Below are 20,305 nucleotides of genomic sequence, written 5' to 3'. Positions count from 1 at the left end.
GTTTAAAATTGTATTCAGAATAGTGATATTACATTCAACTTCACTGAGGTCAGAATCACATCCTGTTGGACTGTAATCTGTTTATTTGAAAAAAGTCCAATCTAAGGTCATGAGACAAGTATTTCCAGAGAAGAGCCACATGCAAATTCTAAACATGTAGAATCTCATAGACTTAGCACCTCCTATTCAGATTAACATGTTTGAAATCAAGGATTAAGTTGCATTTTATCATATGAACCTAAGATTCCTAGATGACTGCTGTTCAAACAATTACACGTATTTTATGATGACAAGGAAATAATCAGCAACCTACTTTTTTTATTTTTATTTGGATAGTAAATATTTTTTGCTAAAGATGTTTTCAATTATACACTTTTGAGAAAAGATATTAAAGGAAAATCTCAGTCATTGTGGGTGAATTGCTTAAAACATGCATTGATTGCTGACTATTAAGCAGCTCTTATTTGAATTCATATGATCACATTAACCACAAGCTCAATTTTCTGTCTATTCCATCAGCAGTTGCAGCCTCCAGTGATCAAAGCCAGATTCCTATAATCGCTGTGTCGGTGACAGTTGGCGTCATTTTGTTGGCAGTGGTTATTGGCTTCCTCCTCAGTGGAAGGTAAGGGCGGAAGCTGTGATTCTCTCCTTTTGCAACTGATTTCTTCCCCACCTTTAACTGACCCTTTGTCTGTTCATTAAACACATCCCAAAACAAGTCAAGGAACCAATACACATATCCGTGGAGAACCTTGATGTATGAGGTATTTCTTAAACCTTGCCTTGACCCTGTTAGCACTAACTTTTAAGCACACAATTGCCCTTTGTTGAGTATGATTTCTTCACAAGAATGGTACTAACTTGTTGCTACTTATTCTGTCTTTAATGTAATCATAACTTTTTCTTATACAGTTTTTTTCCTTGACATTTATTTCCTCTCAGAAGTATTAATGGTTACCTGCCTCAGTTTCAGCATTTGGGAAAGACTGTGCTTGTGTGTGGTAGATTCAGAGAAATGGGGCTGATCACTTAGCCAGCATTTTATTCTAACACTGTGATGGATACAAAGCAGGCACTTTTGTAAACAAGTGGTTTGAGACATACTCGGCCCTTTTTAGTGACTATGATTATTTTCAGCTTCTGGATGCTGTGAACCTCAATACATTAATCATAGAATTATAGGCAGGCTTAAAGTAAATTTTATTGAATGTTTTAATACATAATTAACATGTATACAATATCTCTACATTTTTCATTTTGAAGAAAAATAAAATAGGTAGAGTTCCAATAAGAACTTTTTTGTAGAAGGTATTTTCTGACATAGAGTTGAGCATAATCAACTTTCCTAAAATAAGTAAACAAACAGACAAACATGAATATCATTGTACTCTATTCCTATGGCAAAAAATATTCACATCAATCTAGGCCACCCTTAGAAGGACTATTCAATAATGACAGCTGTCCATTTAAAAATGTTTCCATGTTAGACTATTATGGAAAACTTGATGAAAGTCTTCATGGAAATATTTAAACCTGCAGAAGTATGTGAAATGTACTGTAACATCTCCGAAAAAAGTGAGGAAATCATACTCACATTGATTGTGTAACTCTTCTACTCATTTACTTTTGACTCTTTAGCACCTATTAAGTTATAAATATACAACATTTAGTGCTTTTCAATATACCACATATTATATTCTGAAAATATTTATGACTATATCCATAAATTACAGTAGTAACAACTCACTTTCATAAAACATTATTACTTCTTTGAACATTCTTTCTCTTCGGATTTGAAAATTCCCTCCTAGTTTGTATCATTTAAGAGCATTCAGGGTTTTCTTAAGAATATATGTAGAAATCCATTGCTTACTTTTATGTTAAAATAGCAGTGATTCATTTTTAGAAATTTCCTGGGAAGCTGTGTTCTATTGAGGACAATTAGGTTCTTCCAGCCAGAAAGCTGGGTACCTAATGACCAACTGATCTCTCTAAAGTCATCTGGAGAGAATTCTCTACCTTTGTCCAAGCTTTCTGTAAGACAAGCTAATTCTACTAATCTTGCAATAGAAACTTTGCTCAGATTTTGATCAAATAAAATAATTAGGTTGAGTGACTTGTAACTACTAAGAAAGCTATGATGTCATAATACATCTTTTCAACCCCAAAGGGTAGATAACTATGACACATTTGCAGAGCTAGTTTGTAATACAATCTTTTTACTCTAAGATATGAGTTATTTCTTCCTATCCAATAAATCCAGAAACATGACTTATTTTTAGGGAATTGGGTTCATAAGAAAGATATTTCATTTCATAGGCCCACAGTTCAGAAAAACAAATAACCATGGAGGAATAAACCAAGGTTTTGAAACTAATATATTTTTGTGTTTGTAGGTTTATTAAAAGACAAATTGGTACATGAAGTATTTTATTGTAGATATAGTGCACTATTTTTACTTAACCTAGACATTGTTAATGTAAATTTATTGATGGCATATAGGTATGAATTCTTATCTGTATGTGAATAAGCCCTTGTTCTCAGAACATGTTCTTTCTGAACATCTGCATAAAATTGACATAAAAACAATTTTGTTACATCTGTAGCATGAGGCAAAGTTTTTGAGGGAAGCTTCAATCTATCTGTTATTTGGTAATCAAAGGATAATATAGCTTAGCACACAATCATACACCAAAATTCTATATGTGCCCAAATTTCCTGTAAAGAATTACTAGAATTTAGTGTAATTACTGAGATATGCTAGAATCACATCTATGTGCAAAATGCAAATTTAAATTTTCAGCATAACTAAATTTGCGATGTGGTAAGATAAATTTTGAGATGCATTGTCTTTCAGAAGTACATTACTTTTTAAAAATTACAACTTATTATTTTATGTATTGTTGATTCATATTAAACTTTTTCTTAAATTTAGCCTATAATGTTGAAACTAAGAATTTTCAGTTTAAAGGAAACAATCTGAGATGCCTATTTTTTACCAGAAAAATTTTTGAATAAGAGGTTTTTTCATTTTGTTTCATGTGCATTCCTAAATTTCAAGTTGCATTTGTTTATGATAGAAGCATCTTTGACCATTGTATTTTACTTTTTATAGACAAGTTATTTTGTTTGTATTAAATAAGTCTACTTTTTCAAAAGCTAAATAATATGATTCTTGCAGGACTCTCCCCTTTTTATTCAAGGCAGTAGACTTTGCAATTGTTTCCTGAACAAAGAAAATCTTACCTAATTTGTAATATCCTGAGTTAACTCAGTAAACATTTGTCAAATGCAATGAAAACTAGATGAGGAAACATTTTTAAAAGCTAACACAAATTTGGGAAATTATCTTTAAGTACTAGCAAATAACCTGTTTGCTGGAAAAAACCTGTTCTAGGAATGGTCTAAGAACAACAAATTTTATGTTTCTCCCTCTTCTCTGTTCCAAAATAGGATTCATAAGCACGTACAAAAATATAACCACATTTGGAATTCCTCTCACTTGGAATTTACTTTCTTTTATTACTTTTAATCACTTGAATATTTTATAAATTAGATCTCTTATCCTAAGTAAAAAGTCTTTTAATTACGAGTAATTTGATTCTTCAATGGTGATCTAGATAAACTGATTTTGATATGTTGCATAAATATTTATATGGCACTTTCACATAATATTCATTAGCAATTTATATCCTCATTTGGACCCAGAAGAAAATGTATCTTGAAGATCCATATTCATTGATAATTTGTATTTTTATTCAGACCAAAAAAAAAAAACAAGCGAGAATTATAGCACATTGGATACTATGGGACTGATCAATTTCAAAAGAAAAAATAAACTCTTTGTTCTAAAATACATTGAAAAATAAAAATAAGTAACATAAAACACTTTCTAATCTTTTTCAGGCTAAAATTATTGTGCAGAAACATTTTGGAGTCTCCCTACTTAAATATGATTTTAAGTAATATAGGCAAGTGTCCTTCTTGGAAGGGAAAAGGTCTTACTTGAACTCTAACAAACAAACTGACCTGACAAGCAAAACAGAGACAGACTGGTAGATGGAGAGCACATGGCAGTCATGGGGAAGGGGAGGGTGGGGGGACTGAGCAAGAGGAAAAAGGCTCATAGACATGGACAACAGTGAGGTGATTGCTTAAGGGAGAAGGGTATAAGGGGACTAAATGGTAATGGAAAAAACATGATGAAGACTATATAAACAATAAAAAATAAAATTAAAATAATGAAAAATACTTTTAATATCTTAGGATTCTCTCAATTTTAGAATTTGTGTGATCTTCCTCTTTAAAGGTGTTAAACAGCCCTGGCTGGTGTAGCTCAGTGAAATGAGGGCAGGCCTGTGAACCAAACAATGGTGATTCTTTCCCAGTCAGGGCACATGCCTGGGTTGCAGGCCAGTTCCCAGCAGGGGACGCAGGAGAGGCAACCATACATTGGTATTTATCTTCCTCTCTCCTTCCTTTCCCCTCTAAATATAAATAAATAAAATCTTTAAAAATAAATTAAAAAATAAAAGACATGTTAAAAAAGATGTTAAACATTCCATACAGCAGCAATTTTCAACTAGTGTTCAACAAAAATGTTAAAACCATGCAATACCTAATTATTTAGTCAGGGAAACTATCTTTTCCCCCCTTAGATGGTCAAATAAAACAGTGAAAACACCTAGCAAATAGCCATCTGGTGTGAATGAATTAAAATTATTTCTATTTTTGGTCAAATCAGATATATATATATATATATATATGTGTGTGTGTGTGCGCCACAGAATTTTAGTAATTAATAATATGCATAATAAAGTGAAAAAATTGAAAATCATTGCATAGAGCATTTTCCTCCAGTTTCAGATGGTCCTTTTTCCTTTCTTTCTCATTAATTTAAATAGTGTTTTCCTGGAATGAGAGGACAATTGACATGTCCTCAGCAAGCTGCCAGCTAATTGCTCTGGGAGGGACAGAAATGAAACTTCCTGTATGCATAGCATGTTGTAATTCTTTCTTAATCTTTCTCTCTTAATAGCAATGGCATTGAACATTGATAACTTTCTTATGATATCCTAATTTTGTGGTTTTCTCTTTTATATTACTTTATAGACACAAATTGTTTAATCAATCATCTTTCACCCGAGAGAGATTGACATTTTCACAGTCTTCCAGTTTATATTTGAAAAAGTCTATTACTGTGTTCTTCCCCACTGTTTTTTTTCTTTGAAGATGATCATGATATTATTTAGTTGACATTTTTTTCCTCTGTGTCTCCATTTTGCACACGAGGCTTCATTCTGGAAATTGATTACTGGACACTTCTTATAAATATAAAGCTTAAATTAACAAGATTTAGTGATATAAAAAATACAGAGAAAATTTTTTTCTGTGGACAGAAACTTTATGCTTTGAACTTGGCTCATCATAGAGATCCTGGGATTAAAAAAATACATTTTTAATACCTTGTTTCTGATCCCTCATTTACTACATGTTCACGAATTTAATTAAACATTGAGGAAATAGATCTTGGCTTTTCTATTTCAATTAATTCCACATGTATACTTAGTTGCTAAAGACACATGCACTTCATACACATGCATGCCACACATATTCATACAAGTTTTTGTTTCTAAACACAAGAAAGGTAAAGATGTTCATCAATCTAAAAATTGTAAAATGCAACAAAATTACATAGCTTCCAAAGAGGTGGAAGGATCTCTGGAAACTGCAATTGGACATGAATTTAAGGCTATGCACATACCACTTTAATACCGTGAGGTTCCTGAAATAATACACTTGGTCTTAACAATGGGTTAATGCCTCTGAAAACAGATTAACCATTTTTCTGGGCAAAAGATTATCCCTTGTTTATCCTGGTCATGTTAAAATCCTGTAGCTTGACATAAAACTACCAAATTCTATTTCTCTTTGAAATGTCTCAGAGTGTTCTGAGGCAAGCATTGTTCACAGGTCAGTGGATACTGTAATTGGAGGTTGACCTGTCGGACTGAAGATACTGAGGGTACATGAGAATTGTGAGAATAAAGTAGATGCATATAAAATGCTGCTTTAAGTTTTTATTACTGGAAAATAATATTTAAATTTAGCCTTTTTGTATTTTTACATATCTTTACATATAAATATGAGAATCGTAAATTATATTCTTAATCAGCCATTATAAACCTTAAGCATCTACTTGCTGCTCATGAAACATTGAGTAGGTTCTAGTCCTGTTAAATAAGAAGGCAGTGACTTTTTCTCAAACTGTCTGTACTTTAATTTTGTAGTCTGACAAATGGACAGAATTTTGTAAACAAATACTGTGGCTACAGATGAAAGAAAGAGTTTGAATTAGAATCACTTCCTTCACTGTAACTTTTTTCCTTGACTAAAATGATAGTCTGATTAGTTAATTCAAGAAATATATGAGTCCTTATCACATGCCTGCCATTGTTCTTAGGTTAGGAAAAACAATGGCTTGATGAAAAACCCACTGGACTAAGAAACTTTTCTTTAGGCTCATTTGGAGTCACATAAAATAATTATGCAGGTGTTTTGAATGCAATTATTTAATTCACACAGGTGCCAGAGTTCTGTCTACAGCTGACATCAAAGCATAATAGCTTCTTAAGTGAAAACTTTTTAAAGAGTGTGAAGTATTCTAAACCCCTCAGAGAAGAATCTTTGCCTAATGGAAGTAACACAATGATAATATTTATAATAATAATATTCTCTAGCACGAATTACATACTACATACCACAAGGCACTGTTCCAGGATTTTTACATGTAACCTTACAACACCATGTCTAAGCATTAGTTCTATCTCCAATTTATACTTTATAAAATTGTCTTCTTTATCTCTCTGGGTGCTATAAAAATAGTCCATTCTTAAGGCTTTGCACTGGCTTTATGTGCTGCCTAAAATGTCCTTGTCACAGAGAAACACATGCCTTCTTCTTTCTTTTAAGTCTTTGCTCAATCTCTAACTGAACTTAGAAAAATGACGATCCATCAGTCCTACTGCTGCACATTAGACCCCCCTCATTTGGATTTGTCTCTTCATAATGCTAATTGCCATTATATACCCTGTATTTTTCTTCTGTTGATTTTTTTCCTATCAACCCTACTAGAATCTAAGATCCAAGATGACAGGTATGTTTATCTGTGTTTTCCCCCTTCTCAGTAAATATTCAGTACATATATGGTTACGTACAGTTAGTAGATAAGGACCAGAGGCTTGAAACCACCTCTGACCTCAGGGTCCTTCTCTTCATTAAGAACTCCCCAATCAGTGGCTTATAATTATTCATACCCATGATTTGGATAAAAATCTGAACTCTTGTGTGCAAATTCACTGATTTTCTGTAGCTAAAAATAATGGTATTAACATTTTTAAAACTTCCCTACTAATCAGTAATATGAATAAAATGCCTCTCAGAAAGTTATGTCAATTATCATTGACACTAAAGTAAGAAATACATTGGATTTTAGTATCCTTCACATAAAAATTGCACCTGTTAAATTTGATTTATTCTAAGAATCACATACATCAAATATCACAAACTCCATGACCATTATTGATTTTGTGTGGAAAGGTAGTTGATTTTACATTTGCTTTCATTTAAAACTGTTGTCTCCCAATTGAATTAGTTTTAAGTCATCATTTTATACATGTGTCCCTGATAGGCATGTGCTCATCTTGAACACAAATTACACAATAGGTTCTCAATAAATATCCAATTACCATATGTATGAATGGGACAGTGAAGATGGAGTGTAAGACTTTTGAAAATATGCTTCGAACTACTTTTCCAGCATTATCACTATATGTATTTTGACCTGGACTCCTTTGGTTGCATATGAAAGATGCCAAATTTAAAGTGGCTTAGTCCAAAAAATTATAGATCATATAGATGAAAACTTCCAGAGATTTATAAAATAGGCATAGGACAGGCTCTTATAGATCCAAATGCTAAAAAAGTGTCTGCTATGAGATTGGAGACAAATGATTTCAAGAATGGCCAGGCTTACAAATGATACTTGAAGCCACTAATCAAATAAAGTTATTCAAGTGGAACCTGGGGCACACTGATATTGAGATGTGATGTGAGGGAGAGAAAGATCCAGCCAAAAGAGGCTAAGAAGAAATAGCCTATGAGACAGAGTAGGGCAGACAATCATTGGACTACTGATTGGGGAATGGTCACTGTACAGAACCCAGCTTTTACTGCCCATCACTTTCAGAGCTCACATGGCACAGGCTGTGACAGAAACCTGATACACGGTTCCACAGAGTATACCAATATAGCACTGGGACTTCCACTAAGCAGAGGATGGAGAAATTACACTGTGTGGCCCAGCACAGCAGGGGCTAACACTTGACCCTGAAGATAGGGGAAATCCCATATGATGCATATGAACTGAGAATACAGAAAGAGGATTTCATTCTGTGCCCTTTTCTTTCAATTTGCAACATTAAAAATTACCCACATATCAAAACCCACAACAACTATTCTTTCTACCATAAAATCCTCCTCAGTTTCTTTTGCCAAAACATGATCTCCTGCAACCAAAGTCTTAGAACAATATATCAGTATGCCTCATGGAATTTAACACTTTCAACCACAAAATTAAATAGTACATTGAGTAAGTCTCTTTTCATTTCTACCACCAGTAACTATCTAGAGGATAAAGACTTCTGTGGTTCTACCAAATAACCTAATTGAATAAATATTTCATAAATTATCAGTCTCTGTTTCACATGTTTTCTTACATTCTCTCTATTAATGTTGATATTTTGGGAAAAGGAAAATGTTAGTAAACTCTGATATAAGCCTAATAGAGTACTTAACCTGTAAATGTTTTTCTTCCTGAAAAAATGAATATTTTGGTACCATCCCAAAATAAGTGCAATGGTTTCCATGACATATTACATAGGAGTTAGGAAATCTGCACCACCTTATATTATTTATCTGTCATCTAGATATGCTAAGGCCATATGATGATGTACCTGGTGATCCCAAGTAGCATTAGCTTCTATAAACAACAATGCATGTCAACATATTTGTATTTCTCTCCTAATTCTTTTCAAGGTAGATGCATCATGGATATGTTTATATATTTGGCATCTCTAATATAATTAGGATTCTTCAGTTTCAAAACTTGATAAGTTTTAATAAGAAAAAAGTATTATATAATTATATTTTAATCTAATACTGTTTTATTTAAAAAGTAATTATAGACAAATATTTATAATCACACATGCAATCACTGAATTTTAGAAAAGAGCTCATCAAAAGTCAATCTCAGTGGTTTATGAATTAGCAATAGATGCGACTTTATAAGAATGCAATAAATCTAGGCATGTATATTGATTAACTGTCTGAGAGTTGTTATCCTTTCTATTTTCTCATGATTGCATGCTTTTTTCTTCAAAGGCTCTGAATCAAAGATAATTAGTGAACAGTTCATAATTTATTAATAACTGACAAATGGGGATCAGGGCAGAGAAGTGCCAGAAAGACTAGGAGCATTGCAACAACTAATTGCCCACTGTGGGAAGCAAGTCTTCCTAGGAAACTGAACCCAAGAGAGCTACTGGCTCAATTGCTCAACATTATTGAATATCCCACCTGTGACTTCTCACAGATCAAACATGTAAACATCACTGCAACACTCAGGAAGTTATACTGAGGCAAATATTTGGAAGAAAAAAAACTCTATGGTCCTGAAAACAAGTTAATGTCATTGATTTGCAAAGCTAAAAATTATTTGAGCAAAGAATCTGGAGACTCAGATTTCAAGTGTTAATCACAACACAGGTCAAAAGACTAATCACAAGAGCAAAATACGCATTTTGTCTGAAGCCCCATTTCTTTAAGAATGTGATTCCCCACCTGAAAGGCTGACACATTGAACATGCCAAAAGATGCTGGGCTCTGATGGAAAACTCTGTTAGGTTTCTGGGAATCTTACCACGTGTCTCAGAGACCACAATAGCACAGGCTCTCATGGGAACTTGATACCCAGCTCTACAGAGAAAATCAATAGCACTGCCCTATGCCAAAAGGTAAAACTCTATTGAACAAGAAATGGGCTAGTTTCCTGAGCCATATCTAGGGGTATACTCATTTGCTGAGAAATGAAGCAAATGAACAATAAAATATTCCAAATGATTTTAAACACCAGCTAAAAGCCACATTTGTTCAAGACAGGCTCTGTTTTAAAACCTGCATGAACCTGAAAAGAAATAAATGCTTTTAATGGAGTAGAAACTCAGTTTCAACCCAGTATCTTTCTGCCCAAGTTCCCAGGCTTCTAAATCTTCATCCAATAAATTGAAATGCAAAGTTATTTTATATATCTCAAATATATGGTTGCAGACTGTGCATTTTGCCTTATTCCAATCAGTTCCCAGGGCCCGTGCAACTGAATGCTTTTTCTGTATGCCCAACCCTTTGAAATCCCACTACCCTAAGGATATCATTAAAGAACCCAGCCTGGAAGTTGACCAGGAGATCCATCTCAGTATATCATATGTCCTGAAGTGAAAAATTCCTATCAACATTGCTTTTCAACCCACTCATTGCATTATGTCTCCTTAGACCTCAGTCATGCAAAATGCTAGATTGTTTCAGCTATGTTCCATCATATCTTTGGAGGTTAGATCAATGGCCATTTCCTTAGATGTACTTCCTAGTTTTTGTTATTTTACTTTTCTAAGATATCTTACTGACTGCCTTTCCTACACATTTCAGTCTATTTTTTTACATTGCATGTTGCATAATTGGCATGATTACAGTGATTGTGCTCATTTCTGATTGGCTGCTCTTATTTATGTGTACATTTCTTAAACTTTTTTTTAGATTTTATTTATTTATCTTTAGAGGGGAAGGGAAGGAGAGAAGGAGAGAAATATCAGTGTATTGTTGCCTCTTGTGTATCCCCTGCTGGGAACTTGCCTGCAATCCAGGCATGTGCCCTGACTGGGAATCAAACCGCGATCCTCTGTTTTGCAGGCCCATGTTCAACATTTCTTAAACTTTAAAAAAAAATTGTATTTATTTATTTTTAGAAAGAGAGGAAGGGACTGAGAAAGAGAGGGAGTGAAACATCAATGTGTGGTGGCCTCTCATGTACCCTCCACTTGGGACTTGGCCTGTAACCCAGGCAGGTGCCCTGACTGGGAATTGAACTGATGACCCTTTGGTTCACAGGCTGGCACTTCAATCCACTGAGCCACACCAGCCAGGGCACATTTCTTAATTTTTGATTTAAGATTATATAAGACATATAAAACAATGTAAAAAAGAAAAAACAGTCATATTTATTATCCAGAAGCAATCACTATTTTCCTTTACCATATGTTTAAGATATTTTTATATACATAATTGTGTTCATACTTTATAGATTATTTTTGTTTTGTTTTTTGACAACACTATAATATAACATCCCCTATGTAACTGGAACTGTTTTAAAAGCAAACATTTAATACCCCTTTATTATTCTAATGTTTAACCTTTCCTATATGCTTTCCTTCCTTTCTTTGTTTGTTTCTTTTATTTTTATTATTCTGGAGGGGAGGTATTTCTATCTTCCATGTGTTTAGAACACATTTGTATAAGTCAAAGTATGGATAAATGAATATCAGTATTCTAGAGACTATTGATACCTATTGACAAATGGCTCTTCTAAAACATTTTACCTACTACCATCCCCTACATAGTGCATGAAGTTAACTGGTGGTTCAAAAATTTGTCAGTTCCTGTTAATTTAATAGGGGAAAATAGCTCAACATATTAAATTGCAGTTTTTTATTTTGGAAATTTAATAGTTTCATTGCTAGGTATGCAATAAGTAGAGTTATTGGCTATTTTTATTCCTGGTTCAACAATGACATGTGCATGTTCTTTACCCATTTAAGTTAGTGGGATCTTAACTTTTCATGTAGAAAGATGTATCATGAAAATTGCCAATATTTATTTGTTTTTTAATAAGATTTATTTTGCATGGGCCATGAAAAATGTTGATTGCATGTGGTTGGGTCTGTAAACTGATATTTTTGTACAGACCTGGATATAATTGCCAGCACTGTTTATTGTCCTTCTGTGTGATTATTGGAGCTCTCTGCCTTTGGCACACTAAATGGTGTTTACATGGACATTCTTTTATCTCTACTGCCTATGGGCTCTCAAATTTATTATTCTAATCTAATTTGTATCAAGATCATGCCCATTTAAATATTATAATTAAAAATATTTTAATGTTAACTCAGGTGAATTCTTACCAGGGAATCACATATGGTCACAATTACAAATATTTTACATAAGTACTTTTGTACTTATAAGTACAGTTATAACCACTGCTTTTTATAAACCAATTGTACTCATAATTAACTACCACTAATGTTATACACAATAACATTGTTGTGCCAGAACAGAACTAAAATGGTGGTTGATTGCAAAAAATATATGTGGTCTTTCTTTATTGAACTAGTAAAGGTTATCTCTTCTTCGAAATAAGTAAAAAGCATGCAAATGAGAAATAATAAAGGCTACTTATTAACAGATTGCTATAGCAAGGGGTTGGCCTCTGTAAGTTGTGTTTGGCAGAGAATCAAAGACAAGCAGTGGAGTGTGAAAGCTCTTTAATGGGGAAAAATTGAGAAGGCTTCAGATATGCCCTGATGGGAGATTATTGGCATTGGTGGAAGGCTAGGTAGAGTGGAACATACTATGCTATTGGTTCAGGGGGCATATTTAGCATCCTCTAATTGGTCCCAAGTTGGAAGTGGGGACAAAAATCAGGAATCTTGCATTTATTTATAAAGTCCTAACCATTCAGTTTGATTGGTGTGGAAGTTGTGTTTTGGCTGCCTGGACTGGTTATTGCAGATTCTCAGTCAAAGTTCATTATTTTTAATTTGGCTTGACCATTGTCTATTTGTATAATCAGTCTCTCATTTTATACATTTCACTAAATAGTAGTACAAGTCTTTATAAATGTAGTGCTCAATATATATATATATTTTTTAAATTAAAAACAGGTAAAAACACTTTAAGGAGTACAGCTGTAAATATACAATGACTTCTTTTTACTAAGTATTCAGGGGAATAACCATTTCATATCAAGGTCACTTGGAATATTTTTGATTTATAAAGCTATGTAATTTTGATATTAGAAGATAGAAGTCATTTAACATAGATTTCGATTTATCAAATAATTTAACAAACTGTAATGTCATTGCAATGCCAGAGGAGGAAAGGAGAAGATAAGAAAATAATAATAGAAGAGAAAGTGAGATTTAGATTTAAGTGAAAAAATATTTGTTCTGCTGTTTTAGTGTTTTTTTTCATTGTTTGAGGTCAGATATTAAAGTTTGCAGCCTTCTCTACCTATATATTACCTTCCATGTGTTATTTCTTATTTGCTGCTTGAAAAAAGTTTGATTTTTAAAGGCCTAAAAAATTCATCTGTACTTGATAAGAAAAGGTGGACCAAATATATTTTTAAAGTTTTATCGATCATACCTAAATTATGGTATACTTTTATTTATATGTTATATATAATATACATACATACAGACATAGGTATATATATATATATACACACACACATAAAAGTATGTAACAAATAAGTATATAGCACTTATGAGTTATATAATATTGACATTTAGTTATTTAATTTTAATAATAAAAATTAAATAATGTATATAAAGTGAAACTATCTAATTTTCCTGCTTAAAATATCACACTGGAGCTGCCATTTGCAAAAGTAGCTGTGAACCATGTAACCACTCTTTCATTACGGGCTAACTAATGTAGGTTTATCTGACCTTGGTGACCTGTAGAATTTACTTTTATAATGAAATTTTACTCTTTGATATGCTTCCTAATTGTTTATTGTGGACAATCTGATAGTGAGACAGTCTACACCATCAGACAATTTTAACATAATACAATTAGTGTTGTATTTTTACCAAATTGGTACAAAAATAAAATACAAGATATGATCATCTTCACCTTAGTCAATACAGAAATACTGTGGCAGAAATGGTAAACTGAAGCTGGACCTGGAGGGTAAAAATTAATTTTATAAGTTGGTGGACAGTGTGTGATGAGGAGGGAACATAGACGTGAGGCCTCATGCATGTCCAAAGTGCTGTGACTCAGTCAGACCTGTCACTAGCCCTTCCACAGCCCCTGCCTGTGACCCTCCCAGGCACCTTCATTCCTTCCTGCCTCATAAATAGCATGAGCTTTGTCCTATGTATATAACTAAATATATACATGGGTCTGGTTTACTCTAAATCATTAGCAGTTCAAAGAAAAAAGTTTCGTGTGTCAAAATATTCATGACTTTTTGAAGATTCTCTTGACATGTTTGCAGCAAAACTAAGCTTTGCACTCATATAACCTTCTCTAGTAAGTCCGTGGTTCAGTGCCTAAGGGGGGCAGAGTGGTGACACAGAGTAAAGATAATTTTACAGTGTTGTTATTTTATTGGAGATATTATGATTCCCAGATAATCCAAGTAGCTAATACTAAAGCATAGAAAAACAAAAATTCTGCCGATTAAACTTGCAATTAAAAGAAACTGGGAGAGATACATTTTAGGGAAAAAATCATGTGCTTTAAAAATATAGAGGCTAGGATAAAATTTACAATTTATGGATTATTAATAGACCAGTCTTCATTTGTAGATAATATAAATTAACATCATAAACAAGTTGTAGGAGAATTATTCAAACTACTTACCAGAGAACAAGTTGCTTTAGCATGCACACTATTAATGCTAAATACAAATCTTTTCCTTTTATTCATTAAGTAAATTCCCCTAAGAGTATTGTAAGACAAATCATTATTAACTGTAGGTATTTACTGAGTACCTATTGTATTAGTGTTTCTCAACCTGGTGGAATTTTAGAATCAACTAACAGCTATTATAAAATCATGATGCTTGGGTCCCACAGTCAAAATGTTCTGATTTTCGGCTTCTGAGGGTAGACCTGGGCCTTGGTTTTTCTTTGTGTGTGTTTTGTTTATTTGTTTAATTGTTATCTGTTGTTTTAATCTCTCTGGTTGACTGTAATCTGTATATGGGGCCAGAATCATTGCATAATGTGAGTAGAAAGCTGTTTTAATATAAATCTTTATTCTTAAAGCATAGCAGGTAGCACCTCAGCACATGTTTGCTAATAATGAGAATGGGTATGTGTTCAACTGCAGCACAAAGTTTACAAAAGGCAGTTTGTATTTTGGCAGAATTTATTTTGATTTCCAAAATATACTAGAGTAAACAAACTGAATCATGTTCAGAAATATTTGCTAGTTGTATCAATGCTTTCATCTGTGGTATTCATGGAAGAAGGACCTGCCTTAGAGTGATCCTTGGTCTGTTAAAATGATTAAAAGAAGCGTAATGAATCATCATTAAAATATAGCTTGGAATATAAACCAGTTGAAGTATAGTCTAAAGACAAGTCACCTCAGGTTCTCTTTCTGCTTCCATTCAGTGGACTATTCCTAAGTCCTCATAGTTGTCTTCAGAGAAAGACAGTTCCTGATCTCAAAGTTAAAGTGAATTAGTTTTTTGCTTGTTTATGTGATGCTGTGCTTAAGGCAAAGGGATATTTGCATATGAATAACTTAGATTCATAGTTTTAAAAAATTTTAGAACTTGAAATATGTATAATTACAGTCTATCTCAGTCAATGAGATCTCTTCCCATTGATCTCCTCTTCTCTCATTTGATCTCTATTTTACACATGCTTCAGAATAGCAGCAAAAGTTTAGATCATTGAGTACTATGATGACATTCATACTTTAATACTTGAAAACAATAATTGGTATGTTTTGTTACCATAAGGGCTAGACTTAGATAAAGGCATTTTTAAATTTGTATGCAATTTATTGTGAATTAAATTATCAAAGTCTGGTATTAAGCCTGGTAATACACTGTTAACAAAGGATGAAAGAAATGTCCATACTAGAGTTTTCCATGGAAATGTCTTAAATTTTCAGCAGGGGAAGGGAGAGATGAGGCCAAGGGACTAAGTGGGAATAAATAGATCTGGAATATTTGGAAGAAGAAATCGTGCTTCTTATACGTGTGATGCAGTTACTGCTGCTCACATTTTACCTCTTTAAGTTGTTATCAGTGTCATCTCGGGAAAGCCCTTTCCTTTCATTGAGTCTCAACATTCTTATCTCTATGATGAATCTTATAACAGGACATTTCAGTGTTAAAACAGGAAACAAGGAAAAAGTAGTGTGTTCTTACTTTACTGCCACACTATTGCCAAATTCACACTACTTCTGATACCTGATGTGTGTTGGGGGGAACTTGATTGTTTTTAGTTTATTTTTCCTTTTGTGTGTGTGTGTTTGTTTTTCCACACCGAACACTTCCTTGTGACATCAGCTTGCTGTCCCACAATTCAGTTCACTCCTGACACTATGCAAATAAGCATCATATATTAAGGGCTCAGCCCCAGAAGACTGTCCTCCTAATTCAGATACCAATTGCAAGTAGTAGGTCGAGAACTTACATACCACTTCCGTCCCACTTGGCTACTGTTAACCTAAAAATAGAAAGATAAAGTGAGAGGCAACAAGCTTTTATTTGAGATATAAGGAAACAGCTATTCCAAAAACACTATTCAGGCACAAACCCAAGTAGTGTTTCCATGAGGAAGCGAGGTCGGGGGTATTTATGAGAAAAGGAAGGGGAACAATTAGTGAATAGAAAGAAGATATTTCTATAGATACAGATAAGCTAACAGCCATGTTCTAAAGAATGTCTTGAATGTCGTTAGTCTTAAGGTCTGCTTTCATATTATCTTTGTAAGCAGCTGTTTAGGATACAATGTTTCTTTAAGCACAATCCATGGGTTATTTTGCCCACTTTTGAGATTCTGAAGGTTTGAGGCATAAGATGCCCAGGCAGTTCTGAGATGGCAGCTCTGCCTTCTTTTTAAAATAGCTGCATTTATGTTATTCTCACATTACCAATCAGAGACTCCCTTGACCCATCTCTTTGAATTCAGTCGTTTGTTAGTGCAGCTCACAGAACTCTGGGACCATACTCCTGGGCTTACCAATTTTACTGCATAGTAAATGATATGATAAAAGATATAGACAAATAGCCAGATTAGGAAACACACAGGGCAGAGTCTGTAAGTCTCCTCTGTGCAGGCCCTCTCTGTCCCTCGGAATAGTGGTGTGACACCCTCCCAGTACAGGAATGAGTTCACCGACCCAGAAACTCTGAATCCCTTATTTTTGAGACTTGTGTGAAGGCTTCATTATGTAGGTATGATTGATCATTAACTGTATCCAGCCCTTCACCCCTCTCTGGAGGATGAGGGGTGAAGCTGAATATTCTAAGCTTGTAATCACTATTTGGCTTTTTTGGTGACAAGCCTCGGTTTAGGAGCCTACCAAGAGTCACCTCATTGGAACAACAACAACAAAAAAAACGGTCTTACCAACCAGGATAGTCCAAGAAATTTAGAATGAGAACAAAGGAGTCTCTTAGCATCCTTATTTGCAAGGGTTTAGCAGTTCTGCATCAGGAACTAAGGGAAGAAACTAATGTGTGTGTATGTGTGTGTGTGTGTGTGTTTCTTATTATTTCATATCAAGATATGAGAGTGCCAGGTTTGGAACTTGACTGGGTAAGACTAAGAGATGCAGGTGGCAACAGGAAGACATTTATAATCATCATGGGAGGGTAAGAAGCTCTACACTGAGAAATAAACGGAGAACTGAAAAAAAGATTTTAAAAATTGCCGCATGTAACTGTATCCTATTCCAGTTTGCTTAGACTACAGCTGGCAAATAGTGATTGGATTGCACATATAAATCCCAGCATGTGCTGTAGTTGTAGTTTTCCCCACAGAGTTATTAAAAAACACACTTAAGAAATAAAATAGAAAGGTCTTTCTAGCCACTTTGCATTACCTTCTCTCCTGTGGGTGAAATAGTTGTATGACTTTATGTTGGAAGTATGGGGAATAAAGAGTAGAGTTTGGGAGCCACATATGTGATCTTTATGTTTTTTATCCCTTTCCCACTTTTTGCAAAAAAGACATTTCTACAGAGTTTTAGCCTGGCTTCATCAGGAAGTCAGTAGTAGATATTAGAAGAGTGTCAGTGAATTAAGACACAGGTACAGAAGATTGCATTATGAGACATTTTAATAAATGTATAAAACAACATTGTCAGTGTTAAGTATCAGTGAACAATTTCCTCAGCTTCTTTTGTTATAGTAAATATTTGTTACATGTCCAAATTCTTATCATTCTGATAAGCATTATAACTGAAATTGTTTAAAGGCTTTGTTTAATTTTCTGTAGAGTATAAAATTAAATAATCACAAGCAATTTGAAAGCAGAGAAAACTAAAATTGACCATAATGTAAATTAATGTAACATTCCAACATAATAGCTCTTAGAGATTTGATATACTTTTATACTATAAGTTTATTTTTCTGCACAATTTTTACCTAATTAAGAAAAGTAATATTATGTTATATTATACAATATTGATTTTTACTGCATCATAGCCTCTACAAATATATTTGGTTTACTGCAAAAGAGTTATTAGCTATTTACTTCCTGTAAAATCTATGGACAGCCTCAGGCATATTATCTGCACCATGCTCCATGCCCAGGTTATTATATCAGTTAAATTAAAAAACAAAACCAAAAAGCTTTTAAAATGCTGACTATGAGTCTATGACTATGCAGAGAGCTTTACATGTATTATTAAATTCATTCTTCATTGCAACCCTATGCAGTATAGTTGCTATTATTATCTCATTTACATCAGTGACTAGTTCACCCAAACTATTCATTTAGTAATGGATACATCCAGGAATAGTCCTAGTCAGTGCACAAATCTCAGAATCAACTCTTCTGCTACATGGTATTGTCAAAAGATGAGGACATTCTATTATCCTTTGATAAGTTCTGGAGGATAGTTGGCTAAGAGATGGGTCTCATTTTTCAATGTGACCTGTCACTTATGAGGGCAAAATTTCCACTCTTTTCTTCAGCATTAAGTACCATCATTTTCTGTTGCTGTCTTATATAAAATGGGTAAGCTATGGGATTTACAGTCAAGTTGAGGTGAAGGTAGACACGCCTTGTCTCCTCATACAACCATAGAATTAGGAGTGGATCTCTAAACAAATAACATTCAGAATGGTCAGAAAATTATTTAAAGCCCAATTCATCCAGATAAGTAGGAGGGGCAGAGTCACTAAGATGGGCAGAGAGGCCAGAGACATGGTGTGGTGCGGAACGGCAATGGAAGCCTGGCATTCATGTGTGGGTGGTGGATAAAGATCAGAAGGGATACCTTGGGAGCCAGTCATCTCAGCCTCAGGCCAGACCACACAACCCAGGGTTCTAGCATCAGGAAGATAAATCCCTGTAACTTCTGGTTGTAAAAACCAGTGAGGGTTGGGGTGGTGGAAGACACTGCCAGATTTTTAGGAGGCTCTGTTTAAAGGGTCCACAGACACTTAGAACGGACACAAATCTGCCTGCTCACTCTGATATTCACAACCAGGACAACAGCTGGAAGGATGCCATTCACAAACAGGAAGTGGTTGAAGTGACTGGAAATGGGGCAAGTGCAGGGTAAACCTCCAAAGTCAGGCAATGGCATGGCTCCTTCTCTGAGCCCTCCCCACGAGAGAGCCACATAGTAGTGAAGTGAGTTGCCCTGGCCTGTCCACTACCTAAGTCTCTGCCCCACACAATTTGTATGTGCCTTTTCTACAATAGGTCTCCCTACAAAGAGAAGGAGTCAAAGCAACTCTACCCAATACACAAAAGCAAACACAGGGATACTGCCAAAATGAGGAGCCAAAGAAATATGGCCCAAGTGAAAGACTGTTTAAAAAAAGAATAAACAGAAAAAGAACCAAGTGAAACAGAGATAACCAATCTATCAGATGCAGGATTCAAAACACTGGTGATCAGGATGCTCAAAGAACAATGAGTACAACAACAACAGAAAGGAAGAAATGAAGGCTACACTCAGTAAAATAAAGAAAAATCCGCAGGGGACAAAAAGTGAAGGGAAGGAAATCGGAGTCAAATCAAAGATTTAGATCATAAGGAAGAAAGATGCAAAAAAGCATTGAAGCCGGACATAAAGAAGAAAAAATAATTTAAAAAATGAGAATGGTATAAGGAGCCCCTGGGGCACCTCTAAATGTATCAACATCCAAATTATAGGGGTGCCGGAAGTAGAAGAGGAAGAGCATGAAATTTAAAACTTATTT

General features: G+C 34.2%; 1 protein-coding gene across 3 annotated transcripts in view; it reads left to right on the top strand.

The window, feature by feature from the left end:
- The window catches only part of EPHA5 (EPH receptor A5), a 327,487-nt gene that overhangs the window by 245,406 nt on the left and 61,776 nt on the right, over positions 1-20,305 (top strand). For all 3 annotated transcript variants that reach the window (XM_053655038.1, XM_053655037.1, XM_053655036.1), the window contains one exon: positions 520-625. In XM_053655038.1, coding sequence (XP_053511013.1) covers positions 520-625 — 106 coding nt within the window. The remainder of the gene's footprint in view (positions 1-519; positions 626-20,305) is intronic.

This window comes from Artibeus jamaicensis, unplaced genomic scaffold, assembly GCF_021234435.1.
Source record: "Artibeus jamaicensis isolate MK-2021 breed Jamaican fruit bat unplaced genomic scaffold, CSHL_Jam_final contig_908, whole genome shotgun sequence".
Classification (NCBI taxonomy): domain Eukaryota; kingdom Metazoa; phylum Chordata; class Mammalia; order Chiroptera; family Phyllostomidae; genus Artibeus; species Artibeus jamaicensis.
The sequence above is the reverse complement of the archived record's forward strand: the minus strand, read 5'-3'. Positions and strand labels throughout refer to the sequence as shown.